Source organism: Vombatus ursinus, unplaced genomic scaffold (assembly GCF_900497805.2).
Source record: "Vombatus ursinus unplaced genomic scaffold, bare-nosed wombat genome assembly UNPS02010219.1, whole genome shotgun sequence".
Taxonomy (NCBI): Eukaryota; Metazoa; Chordata; class Mammalia; order Diprotodontia; family Vombatidae; genus Vombatus; species Vombatus ursinus.
In genome coordinates, this window is record NW_020949997.1 from 5,277,997 (window position 1) to 5,291,524 (window position 13,528).

The 13,528-nt window shown below is 42.2% G+C and overlaps 1 protein-coding gene across 1 annotated transcript in view; it reads left to right on the forward strand.

Annotated features, from left to right (window-relative positions):
- SNRNP200 (small nuclear ribonucleoprotein U5 subunit 200) overlaps positions 1 to 13,528 on the forward strand; it is a 40,301-nt gene that overhangs the window by 23,576 nt on the left and 3,197 nt on the right. The window contains exons 25-43 of the mRNA XM_027853821.1: positions 107 to 213; positions 520 to 638; positions 975 to 1,129; positions 1,837 to 2,026; positions 2,264 to 2,437; positions 3,758 to 3,918; positions 4,346 to 4,573; positions 5,201 to 5,392; positions 5,490 to 5,668; positions 5,965 to 6,116; positions 6,603 to 6,711; positions 8,087 to 8,195; positions 8,649 to 8,838; positions 10,835 to 10,999; positions 11,205 to 11,326; positions 11,541 to 11,684; positions 11,772 to 11,948; positions 12,297 to 12,457; positions 12,593 to 12,674. Of these exons, the coding sequence (XP_027709622.1) occupies positions 107 to 213; positions 520 to 638; positions 975 to 1,129; positions 1,837 to 2,026; positions 2,264 to 2,437; positions 3,758 to 3,918; positions 4,346 to 4,573; positions 5,201 to 5,392; positions 5,490 to 5,668; positions 5,965 to 6,116; positions 6,603 to 6,711; positions 8,087 to 8,195; positions 8,649 to 8,838; positions 10,835 to 10,999; positions 11,205 to 11,326; positions 11,541 to 11,684; positions 11,772 to 11,948; positions 12,297 to 12,457; positions 12,593 to 12,674 (2,916 nt within the window). The remainder of the gene's footprint in view (positions 1 to 106; positions 214 to 519; positions 639 to 974; positions 1,130 to 1,836; positions 2,027 to 2,263; positions 2,438 to 3,757; positions 3,919 to 4,345; positions 4,574 to 5,200; positions 5,393 to 5,489; positions 5,669 to 5,964; positions 6,117 to 6,602; positions 6,712 to 8,086; positions 8,196 to 8,648; positions 8,839 to 10,834; positions 11,000 to 11,204; positions 11,327 to 11,540; positions 11,685 to 11,771; positions 11,949 to 12,296; positions 12,458 to 12,592; positions 12,675 to 13,528) is intronic.

Consider the following 13,528-nt stretch of genomic DNA (forward strand, 5'->3'; position numbering starts at 1 on the left):
TGTGAGCAGATAAGGGTGGTTGGATCAGAGGATGAGCTCATCCCCACATAAGCCTGCCAAACAGGTCTGGCACTAGTAAGAGCTAACCATAATTTTCTTTTCCTAGTCGGCTGGTCGGTTAATGCGTGCCATCTTTGAAATCGTCTTAAATCGAGGTTGGGCACAGCTGACTGACAAGACTCTGAATCTGTGCAAGATGATTGACAAACGCATGTAAGGAGCTAGTAGGCTGGAAAGTTAATCATCGTGGGTTGCAGTAAAGAGTCTGAGGGTACCAGCTGTGATTTCAGTCTATAAATCTGATATCTGTTGGTTGGAGTGGATATGAAGCAACAGTTTATATCATCTTTGGCTTCTCTGGGTTTATTGGAGCTTGTGGAATTAGGATTAACTGTTGGGTAGCAAGTGTATTTGGCGGAGCTTAGATTTTCTTTTTGTTAGTTTCTGTATGTGTCTTCTATAATCTTGCCTTGTCTTTTGGGAATGTGACCCAATGGCTTTCATTTCCTTCCTGGTTAGGTGGCAGTCCATGTGTCCCCTGCGCCAGTTCCGGAAGCTCCCTGAGGAGGTGGTAAAGAAGATTGAGAAGAAAAACTTCCCCTTCGAGCGGCTGTATGACCTGAATCACAATGAGATAGGTTTGTGGAATTCTGGTCTTTTTTGCCATGTTGGCAATAAATATGAGTTGAAATGAAAACTACATTCTTATGTCTAAGCCCATCCTAACTCAGACCTCTTTTCTTATGCTCTGACCTAATTCTGTCCCTTATCACTTACCTCTCACCTGACTACTAGGGCTTTGTCTTTGAGCTTTTAAGTGATTGAAGTGCAAATTTGCATTGTGATCAAAAGAACCCAGCCAACCAACACATAAGCTATTGATAATCTATAGTAGTTCTTTGGTCCCTACTTATGTAGTGCATCAGGTTGACTGGGCCTTCAACCACTGAGCCACTTCTTGGGTCTTTTCATAGGTGAGCTTATCCGCATGCCCAAGATGGGGAAGACCATTCACAAATATGTCCACCTGTTCCCCAAATTGGAACTCTCCGTGCATTTGCAGCCCATTACTCGTTCTACCCTGAAAGTAGAGCTGACTATAACCCCTGATTTCCAGTGGGATGAAAAGGTGAGGTTTTACTTTGTTATGACTGGTTGTTCTCAGAGTGATTATGAGGAGATTGAATGAATACAGAAACATTTGTTAAGTACCTACTGTGTGCCAGTCACTTTGCTAGGCTCTAAAAATACAGGGTGTACCAAAAGTTGTAGTGCAGCTACTAAAAGCTTAGATCTGCACTAGGGCTTTTGGGGTGCCTTCTGTAGCTACAAGAGTGAGTCAGTCCCTGCCCTTGTGATTAGAGCTTACGTTCTACAAGAGGAGAAAACACATTGGAGAAGGAAGGTGTGGACTAGGGAACCAAGTTTTGATCTGGAGAGTCAAAGGGTTTATGAATGAAGCCATAGGGCAGTGAGTTGCCATGCTCTTTCCAGTAGTAGTGTTACTATTGATTTCATTGGTGTACTTGGTGCATGAGGCTAGAAAAAAGAGGGGGTGTGTGTGTGTGTGTGTGTGTGTGTGTGTGTGTGTGTGTGTGTGTAAGCAATGGCAGGGCAGGGCATATGGCAGAGTTTCAGGTCAAGTCAGCAAGCATTTATTAAGTTCTACTCTATGTTAAGCAATGAAGATACAAAGGATGGTCAAGGCAGAATCTGCTCTCAAGGAGCTCACAATCTAAAGGGAGATACAGTTTCCTGGAGCGGTTACTGGATGGGATACCAGCCAGTGAGTGTAGGGCATTGTCCTCTGCTGACCCTGTGCCCCTCTGTTGGAAGGTTCATGGTTCATCTGAGGCATTCTGGATTCTGGTAGAAGATGTCGACAGTGAAGTGATCCTGCACCATGAGTATTTCCTGCTCAAGGCCAAGTATGCACAGGATGAGCATCTCATTACGTTCTTTGTTCCTGTGTTTGAGCCACTTCCTCCACAGTACTTTATTCGTGTGGTGTCAGACCGCTGGCTATGTGAGTACTGCCTTCTCCTGAAAGCCGGCTCCTTCGACAAGAATATGTCCCCTTTGCCTACTGATTTCACAGTATCTTCTTTTTTTTTTTTTTTAAATGTTCTGGGGAGGATGTGGTATTATATATTGTGATAGTGCAGAACTACAAACCTGGAGTTTCCTCTGCTAACTACTGGCTTTTAAAGGGTATGTAGTGGAGATTGATAGGAATTCTAACTCCTGATTTCTTATATGGTAGCTTGTGAGACCCAGTTGCCTGTCTCCTTCCGTCACTTAATCTTACCTGAGAAGTACCCACCTCCCACAGAACTTTTAGACTTACAGCCATTGCCCGTGTCTGCCCTGAGGAACAGTGCCTTTGAGAGTCTCTACCAGGACAAATTCCCGTTCTTCAATCCCATCCAGACTCAAGGTGGGTATCAAATCACCAGATAATACCTCCTTATTTGAACCTTGTCTTGAGATTAATTCAGAAATAAACCTATTTTTGCCAAAGAAGGCACATTTCTCTTGAGACTTGTTTTTCATGAAAGCTAGCTGTTGGGAAGACCCAGTAAATTTTCTTTCATAGTAACACTTGAATCCAGCATCAGAATTTAAGAGTTCCAAAAGCTTTGCCGTCTCAGTAACTGGAAGAACCTTCAAACTTTTGCTGCTTTCTGGGATTTATTACAGTGGATCCAGCTTTTCTTCAAGTGCTTTGTTATTTCTTTGGTTCTCATAGCTAATGCCAAAGACATGTAATATTCATCAAATTTATTGCTTAACCACATACCCAGGGTGCTTGAATGGTTAATCTTGTAGGGTGACTTAAGGTTCCTAACCTCCCTATCCAGTGGTCCCTAGAACTATTATAATGGCCTAGGTACTTAGAAATATTTCTGATGACCAGAGTTAGGGATACAACTTTTAGCAACTGTCCCCTTTTTAGTAAGTGATCTTTGGGATAAAGGCAGTGTCAGAAAAGCAGGATAGAAAATGGTTTGGGTTTTTTTACTTGCTTTGGGATTTATTGTTAAAATGGCAGAAACTCTCCTTGGATCTTGAGCTATTTCTCATTCTCATCCACTGTGTCTCTGGTTACCTGACTTCTTCTCTTCTTCATTAACAGCTGCAAAAAAGAAAATAACTAGCATTTATATGGCTCTTTAAGGTTTGCAAAGCACTTTACGTATGTTTTCTCATTTGATCCTCACACCAACCCTGTGAAGTAGTTGCTATTATTATTATTCTCATTTTACAGATGAGGAAACTGAGGTACCAAAAAGAAGGCATGAGGGGGGCGGAGCCAAGATGGTAGAGTAAAAACCAAAAAGAGGGCATATGACTTGCCCAGTGTAACACAGTGTCTGAGGCATAATTCAAATTCAGGTTTTCCTGAGTCCAGCACTGTATGCGCTCTATCCCCTACCTGCCTTGAGAGGGACAAAAGATGAGAAAAAAGTGGAATGAAGTAAAATGAGTTGATTATTTTTAGTTTAGTATGCCACCTGACAACTGAGATTTCTAGCCTATCAGTATTGGCAGTTTGCTTCCCCTAGTTTTGTGTGTGTGGTGAGAACTTAGTAACTTCTTGTTGAATGAATGAAACAAGTGCTATTGTACTAGTAATGAAATAACTACAACTTGTCTTACAAGGGCATTATTTTTATACAACTTTTGTGGCCAGTAGTCTGCCTGGTCCTCCCTTCTCCTCTCTTGGCCTTGACATTGCCATTCTTTTGGCTTGTAGTGTTTAATACGGTGTACAATAGTGATGACAACGTATTTGTGGGGGCCCCCACGGGCAGCGGGAAGACCATCTGTGCTGAATTTGCCATTTTAAGGATGCTCTTGCAGAACTCTGAAGGTCGCTGTGTCTATATCACTCCCATGGAGGCTCTAGCAGAACAGGTAAAAGTATTGGTAGCCTTTCTCTAGTCATACCCTCCCCAGAAGCTATTCATAGGTTCAGAGAAGGACCCTGGAGACCTGCCCCTGAGCCTCATTTTGGATAGATGCTTAGGCTGGGTTTGAAACCAGATCTTCAGACTTCAGATCCAATCTTTCTGTTCTGTGGTTTTTCCCTTGTTAATCCATATAAAGGTTCCCCTGCTTCTGAAACCTTCAGCTGATAGTTTCCCCCTTTTATGTTTCATTTTCTTTATTTGTGCACTGTGGGAGAAGGGATTCTTCAGTGAATTGGTGAAGGTTTGTAAAGTACTTAGACACCTGTAGCTAAAAAGGTAATCTTATGACCTGTTTGTCTCCTGAACTTTCTCTCAGAATGATTGAAGTGATGGCTTGAAGAGGCTTATTTCTTCTGCCCTTCCCCCATCAGGTGTACATGGATTGGTATGAGAAGTTCCAGGAGCGGCTCAACAAGAAGGTAGTACTACTGACAGGAGAGACCAGCACAGACCTGAAGCTTTTGGGCAAAGGCAATATCATTATCAGCACTCCTGAGAAGTGGGACATCCTCTCCCGCCGCTGGAAGCAGCGCAAGAATGTCCAGAATGTCAACCTCTTTGTGGTGGATGAGGTCCACCTCATTGGGGGTGAGAATGGGGTATGTACATGGTCTGTTAACAAAATTGGGGGGCTAGTACATCTCACTAGGACATTGTGGTTTTGGGATGCCCACACAGGCATAGGGACAGTTTCCTCATCTGATGGTTCTCACTTAAGAGAATGGTATTTGCCATTTGCCTTCTTAAAAATTCATTGGAGAGGAGAGGACCTAAATGCTTTTTGTAGAGGTCATGGAGTATGACCTGGAACATTTTCTAGTGAAGAATGACTGCTTTGGGGGATAAATAGTGGAAGAAACGAGATCCTTAGCTTTGAAGAAAGGATTAATAGTAATTGTAGCATATATTTACTTACGAGCTTTGTGAATATATAAAACATTATACATACTCATTCAAACCTGTGATTAGCATCATTTATTTATTGGTAGACTTCTTTTGCAGATGGTTAACTGAGGCTTGGGTTATAATTTGCTCCAGATTGTGTAGCTAGTAAATGATGGAGGCAGAACTCAAATCTAGGTCTTTGTGACTCTCAGGTCCATTGCTTTTTTTCATTATGGATGGATTTGAAGCTGTTGGAAATGAAAAGATGGGTTTCTAGAGGATTGACTGGGGTAGTAAGTTGATAGCCCTTTCCTGAATTCATTCCCTTATTTCTCTTACAGCCTGTACTTGAAGTGATCTGCTCTCGTATGCGCTATATCTCCTCCCAGATAGAGCGACCCATTCGCATTGTGGCACTTAGTTCCTCCCTTTCTAATGCTAAGGATGTTGCCCATTGGTTAGGCTGTAGTGCCACTTCCACCTTTAATTTTCACCCCAATGTACGTCCTGTCCCCTTGGAACTGCATATTCAGGTGAGAGCTACTCCCATCATTCCCACCTGCCCTTACATATCTAGGGAGCAGCAGACTTTATGACGTCCATCTTTTCCCTTTTCCTTTTGGTTCTTAGGGCTTCAACATTAGCCACACACAGACTCGCCTACTATCTATGGCTAAGCCAGTATATCACGCCATTACAAAGCATTCGCCCAAGAAGCCTGTCATTGTTTTTGTCCCATCACGCAAGCAGACTCGCCTGACTGCCATTGACATCCTCACCACCTGTGCAGCAGACATTCAGCGACAGAGGTACGCTTCTTAGGTAGCAGAGCTCTTGTGGGCAGAGGCTGCTTCTGCTACCTTGCTTGGGGCCAGCTCTGCATTCCCATCTTGGTACAATGGTGTCAAGTTCTATAGAACTCCCAAATTCCCTGGAAAGTTCTTTGTCTCTAGGTAGGTCCTTGTAGAGGTGTAGGCATTCCTTGCATTCCTTTCATGGTGCTGGGCAAGACAAGTATACTGACCCACCCACCACCAGAGGCAGAGAATGTGAGGCTTCATGCCTGAGATATCCTGTGCTTTCCTCCCATTGCTCCTATGGGCAGATTTTTGCATTGCACAGAGAAGGATCTAATCCCATACCTGGAGAAGCTGAGTGACAGCACCCTCAAGGAGACACTACTGAATGGCGTGGGCTACCTGCATGAGGGGCTTAGCCCTGCAGAGCGGCGCCTGGTGGAGCAGCTCTTCAGTTCAGGTACGGAACAGAAAGAAATCACCACAGGAACCATCTTGGACTTTATCAGCCTCCCCTTAACCTTGTCTTTGTTCACTTGGCACTTCATTGCTGGCTTTGGTTTTAACATTTGCTTTTCTTATTGTTTCTCCATCTATAGCGCTTGTTATTCTTCACAACAGGCCTTGCAGCCTTTTAGGAAGCAGCCTGTTAATGCTTCCTTTTTCTTGTCTTTAGAGTGTATCGCTGGCCTCCATTATTAAGTTATGAGATTTCCTCCTTTCTTTCCCTCTTCCCCCCACCAAACTAGAGCAAGGGTGCCTTTGAATTAAGTATCTGTGGTGCTGGGCACATTGCCCTGAAGCAGTGGTCTGTTTGTCAAAGAGTAATATGTGGCAGATCTGCCTTGGTGTCTCTAGATCCTAAATGTCATAACGTAGTGTGGAAGCCACAGGTCCTTCCTCAAGGGAATCCTTGGACTCATCTCTACTACCCTCTGCTCCTCAGGTGCCATCCAGGTGGTTGTGGCCTCCCGAAGCCTGTGCTGGGGTATGAATGTGGCTGCCCATCTGGTGATCATCATGGACACGCAGTACTATAATGGCAAGATCCATGCGTTAGTACAGTACTTCTCTACACATGGGCTTTACCTCCCTGCAAAGCAAAGAGAATACAAAATCAGTAGCTATGGATACATAAATATCATGGAAGAAATATAATTAATGAAGTGAAAATGCAGCCCAGTTAGTACTCATTTTAGTCAAGTTACAGTGATAATTGTCTCTGTCTTTGTTTACCCTAAAGGTCACTTTTGTGATGATAGTCACTGCTCTGCTGCATTTTGAGAAATTGTAGACAAGATTACAAGAGATCAAGACATAAAGAAATACTGAGGATGTAGAAATAATATATAAACCTTTTTTTAAAAAAAGAGAAAGAGGAAAAATAGGACAGAAAATGTGAGGAAACAGTTTTTTTTTTTAGTATTGGGAAAATCTGAACACATTTGTAGATTAATATGGACCTAGGGAAAAGAGAGAATGAAAATGGATCACTTTTCAGTTCAGCTGACAATGGTACAAGACAGAAAAAGGGATGATGGTTTAAGCAGTGTCCCAGAGGAGTCAAGAAGGGGATAGGATTTAAGAGCATGGGGTAGAAAAAGGATTAGCTTCAGCAAGGAGTTAAAGAATACCTTATCTTTTGAGACGAGAGGAGAGGACAGGCAAAGATCCTGAGAATTTTTTTGTGGATGTTGGAAGATGAGCAGGCTCTCTTTAGATAGCTTCTATCTTATGAGTCAAATGGGAGACTTGGTTACTTGCTTTGGGAGTGAGGGGTGAGACTCTGAAGAGAAAGGATTCAAGACAGTTATTGTAAGGAGTGAGATAGGGAGGTAATGAGATTGCTGAACCCATACTAAGGGCATTTTCATTTGCATATAAAGTGGATTAAATGGTATAGTTTTGTAACTTGTTCCAAAGTTCTGTAGCAGCCCAGGAACAGAAATGGAGGAAATGGATGATGGGGATTAATTACTCCAGGGTTTTGAGGTTGTTGGGAATGGAAAAGGATCAAGGGATAAAGGGTCCTAGGATAGGGTCTAGTGAGTCCCTAGAAATTGCTGTCCAAAGGTTCCATACTGATTGTGGAGTCCTTTAAAGGGAGTTTTGTAGTTTTTGGTTTGGGGTACTTTTTGCCGTTTTTGCTGAACTCCCTTGGGGCCCTAAGCCATGAAAATGTGAGATTTACCCTTAAACATTTTATCCTTAAGTTCAAAATTGCTAACATAAATTACATGCATAAAAAAGAAACTGTAAATGTAAAACTCATAGATAATAGTAGTTTTTACCTGTGACTTTCACCCTATTATGGGAACATTTTAAACCCGACTTGGCATTCAAGGGAGAATGATCAGGATTTTTCTTTTTCACATTGTCTCTCTATTTTATACACTGTCTTATTTCCCTTCTTGCCTTCTATCCTGTTAGTTATGTGGATTATCCCATCTATGATGTGCTACAAATGGTGGGTCATGCCAATCGACCTCTACAGGATGATGAAGGACGATGTGTCATCATGTGTCAGGGCTCCAAAAAAGTAAGTCCTGGGAATATGAAGAACTCTGGAGAGTTAGGCCTCAGAGTACCCAGTCACGTTGTTTGTTCTCGTCTGGATGATGGCTTCACTTACAACCCAGATATCTCCGGTGTTGTCTACTCTCCAAACTCCTTTGAGTTCAGTTCCATGAAATCACATCAAGATGTTGGATTCTTGCCTGTCATGTTTTCTGCTGCTGTTCAGTGCTCCCTCACATTTAACTCCTACCTCTAGCTGGTTCTGGCTGGTTCTGTGCCTCATCATCTGTTTCTCAGTGTCTTCAGTGCTGCTGCCTTCTCCTTCCTTAAGAAGGAGATGGTTGAGTCAGTGATTGCTACTTGCAACTTTAGCTTCTTTTGGTGTCTTATCACTGTCTGACAAGCAGAGTCTATGCCTTACTGATCAACCTAGTAGGGTTCTTATTTTTCATTCTACTGTTTCCTTTCCTCATAGGACTTCTTTAAGAAATTTCTCTATGAGCCACTGCCAGTGGAGTCTCATCTGGACCACTGCATGCATGACCACTTCAATGCTGAGATCGTCACCAAGACCATTGAGAACAAGCAAGATGCAGTAGATTACCTGACCTGGACATTCCTGTACCGGCGCATGACCCAGAACCCCAACTACTACAATCTGCAGGGTGAGCTCAATGTTTTGAAGCCATCTTCACTGTGATATTTCTAGCATTAGCTCTGGGTGTCTAGCTTCTTAGCCCTTTCTACACATTTTTTTTTAATTGATTTATCTTTTGTTTTTACATTACCTGAATTTCCCCTGATAATCATACTCTCCCCACCCCCGTGAAAACCATCCTATATAACAGAATTTTAAAATTGAAAAAGAAATTCAACAAAACTGATCAGTACATTGGGGAAATCTGACATCATATGCAATATTCCATACCTGTTTTATCATTCTCATCCCACCCCCCAGCAATTTCTGCAAAGAGGGGAGGAGTATCTTTATCATACCTCTTCTTTAGAGCCAGCCTTGTTCTTTATAATTTTGTAATAGTCATTTTAAATAAGTTGTTATTGATATCTTTTGTTCTTCTTACTTCACCAAATTTCCCCCAGTATCCCTCTTGTTTCCCCTCTCAGAGAGCCATCCCAGATCACAAAAACTGTTTTTAAAGGAAAATAAAAGGTAAAGAAGAGGAAAATCAGTGTAAGTGATCAGTATATCAAAAAAAAAAAGTTTGAAAATGAAGTGATCAACACTTGTGGACTTCCCACTTCTGTAGAGATGTTGGTGTGTCTTTTTGTATCTCTTTGAGCCACACTTGTTCTTTAAAATTGTGCCACATTTACTTTTGATTTGTGTATGTGTATTTGTTCTTTCTGTTAACATTGTAGGCATGTATATTGTTTTCTTGGCCCTTATTTCACTCTGCATCAGTTCAGGTAGATCTTTCCATGTTTCTCTGTATTCATCACTTCTGAAAAAAAATTCTTCATTTCTTTTATAGCACAGTAATATTCCATTACAATCATGGACCACAATTTGTTTAACCATTCCCCAATCAATGGGCATATACTTTGTCTCTGTTTCTTTGTTATCACAAAAAGTGTTGTTGTAAATATTTTGGTTTATATGGAGGCTTTCTTCTTATCAATGACCTCCTCGGAGTATAAACCTGGTAGTGGAATCTCTGGGTCAAAGGGTATGGATATTTTGATCATTTTTTATATGTAATCCCAAATTGTTTCCCAAATGGTTATAGTGATTCATAACTCTGCCAACAATGCACCAGTATGCCTGTCTTCCCACAACTCCTTTTACATTGATTATTCCCATCTTTTGTCATCGCTGCCATTTTGCAAGGTATGAGGTGAAACCTCAAGATTGTTTTGATTAACATTTCTCTTTTTAGTGATTTGGAGCATTCTTTCCATTTGTGGTTGTTAGTAATTTTCTTTCTTTTTTTTTTTTTTAAGGCAATTGGGGTTAAGTGACTTGCCCAGGGTCACACAGCTAGTAAGTGTCAAGTGTTTGGTCTGAGGCCAGATTTGAGCTCAGGTCCTCCTGACTTAAGGGCCAGTGCTCTATCCACTGCACCACCTAGCTGCCCCCAGTAATTTTCAGTTCTTTTGAGAACTGTCTATTCATATCCTTTGACCACTTAGCTAACCTGTAGTATTCAGTTTCCATTGTTTTATAATTATTATTTTCCATTTACGTTGTTGTAGTCATAGTGTATATTGTTTTTCTGTCTCTGCTTACTTCATTTTGCATCAGTTCATTTTAAGTCTTTCCATGCTTCTCTGTAGTCATTTCTTATAGCAGAGTAATATTCATGTTCTACATTTTGTTTAGCCGTTCTCCAGTTAATGGGTCTCTGATTTGTTTCCAGTTCTTTGCTACTGCCAAAAAAATTATTACTCTAAGTATTTTGGTGTTTGTGGAACCTTTTTTTTTTTTAAATTCTTCTTAATCAATAACCTCCTTGAGGAATATACCTAGCAGTGGAATTTCTTCTCAATGGATGCAAGCATTTTTGCCATCTTATTTGGATACTTTCAGTTGCTTTCTGGAATGGCCTTACCTATTCACAGATCTACCAGCACTGTGTTAGTGGAATGTTGTCCAATACAATCCCTCCAGCATTGACTTCAATTGATCTCTTAAATCTATAGGTATCTCCCATCGTCACTTGTCGGATCACTTGTCGGAACTGGTAGAGCAGACATTAAGTGACCTGGAGCAGTCCAAATGTATCAGTATTGAGGATGAGATGGATGTGGCACCTCTGAACTTGGGCATGATTGCTGCTTACTACTACATCAACTATACCACCATTGGTAAGGGAACCTAGAGTCATCTGAGGGAAAGTCGTGCAGGAAGAACCTTGCCTAAGGAAAAAAGGTGGCCACAGGTGCCTTACCCAAGACCTTTGAATGTGATAAATTATGTAAAATATCATTGTAGTTCCAGGATGTTGGGAATTTCTTTTCTGTTTCCTTCTCCAGCTGTCCTTGACTTTCTGCCAACATCTTCTCTCCCCAGAGCTTTTCAGTATGTCTCTGAATGCTAAGACCAAGGTGCGTGGGCTCATCGAGATCATTTCCAATGCAGCAGAGTATGAGAACATCCCCATCCGACATCATGAAGACAACCTGCTACGGCAGGTAAGGATAGAGAGAATACTAGTCACAACTCTGAGAGTGTTCAGACCGAGCACCTGAAGTCCACAATAACCTATCACAGAAAAATGCTATGTGTAGAAATTACTCAGTTATAAATTTGGGGCTTAACCATAAGGCTGAACGTTTCTACACGGCTACTTTGGGTGAGGAGCAGTGACACTTAAGCATCACAATATTTCTTTTTCCCTCTTACCAGTTGGCTCAGAAAGTGCCTCACAAGCTGAACAACCCCAAGTTCAATGATCCCCATGTTAAGACCAACCTGTTGCTTCAGGCCCATTTGTCCCGTATGCAGCTAAGTGCTGAACTGCAATCTGACACTGAGGAGATCCTTAGTAAGGTACTGTGGGATTGGAGGGGGTGCATAGTGGAGGGAAGTAAGGCAATAGTTCCTGTGCCTAATGTGCTCTTGTTTCTCCATCTGTAGGCAATCCGGCTCATCCAAGCCTGTGTTGATGTCCTCTCTAGCAATGGTTGGCTGAGCCCTGCTCTGGCAGCCATGGAACTGGCTCAGATGGTTACCCAAGCCATGTGGTCCAAAGACTCCTACCTGAAGCAGCTGCCACACTTCACCTCTGACCACATCAAACGATGCACAGACAAGGTAATCTGAGACTCAGATTGGGAGCATTAGGGAGATGCCTGAAGAGGGAAGCACCTGCTATCTTAGCTGAACTTTCTGGACTTAAGCTTTATCCAAGGTCAGAGGGAGCCCAGCTGTAACCTGAAAAAATCTCTGGTCCTCATTTGGCAATGAAGGGGCCACACATTAAGATCTTAGATGAGGAGAGGTAACATACTTACCTCCCAGCTGTGGGCAATGTTTCCTCTGGTTAAGTAAGACCTGGTACTGTTAGTGAAATTAATGAGTTCCTTCAGCAAGTTTTCCTTTTTATTGGTATTTTCCTCCTTTTCTCCTGGATCTCTCTGAGCCTCCATTGTTCCCTTACAGGGAGTGGAGAGTGTCTTTGACATTATGGAGATGGAAGATGAAGAACGCAACACGCTGCTTCAGCTATCAGATAATCAGATTGCTGATGTAGCCCGCTTTTGTAATCGCTATCCCAATATTGAATTGTCTTATGAGGTGGTGGAAAAAGAGAGCATCCGCAGGTGAGTTGGGAGGGGCCAGCCTCCGGCCCCAGAAGTACTAAAAAGGACTACACAGTCGTGGGTGGGTGGGAGGCAGCCCTTGGGTTTGCTCTGAGCCCACTGCATGGGTTGTGATGTCCTGTTTCTTTCGTACAGTGGTGGGCCAGTTGTTGTGCTGGTGCAGCTGGAGCGAGAAGAGGAAGTCACAGGCCCTGTCATTGCTCCTCTTTTCCCACAGGTAAGCTTTTCAGGTTTTGCTGACATATAGGTTTGAATCCCTTTTTACTAGCCAGAGTCCAAACATATCATTGAGGAAGAAGACATTTAGACTTAGTAATGTTGCTTTAAGAAGTAAAACTGCATAGTGCTTAGAGAGCCGTCCTTGAAGCCAGGATGTCCATTTGAGTTCAGGTCTCACCTTTGACATATACTATGTTGACCTTGAGCAAGTCACATAACCTTAGCTTCTCTAAAACTGGAAGTTAGAGAATAGATACCAGTCTGTGTTGGCAGAGATATTTTCTTGCCAGGAGTCCCAGACAGATTTTTAAAATACAGATTTATGGTGCTAGAAATCCCTTGGGGCCATTACAAGCATTATTCTGTCTCTTGCGGCTGGGGCTGGTTCTTTATCTTTCCTTCAGCCACATTTCTGAGCTGGTTTCAGGACCAAATTCTGAGTGGGGGAAGTTATGGAAAGTATAGTGGGACTGGTGAGTAGACTAGCCCTTTTTCTAGAGTTCTAGAAGCCATCCCCCTGCTAAATGAATGTTTCAGACAGAGGACTAATGCCTCTTTTTTCTCCTCCAACCTCATTCTGGGAAGGTCCTCTCCATAGGTGTTAACTGCATGGCTGTACAATTGCAGAGTGCCACTGGAACCAGATTAAAATGTAATCAGGATGTGTTTTCCAAAAGGAAAATACAATACAACATAGATACTGTTAATGTGTGGTTTTCCAAGTCACTGTGCAGCTGCAGGGATCTATTTCTGTTTGAATTTGACAGCCTGGCTCTGCACGGTAGCTTGCCTTATCAGGAAGCGTTGTCTTTTATCTGATTTAATATTGGTGGATATGGAAATTAGATGATT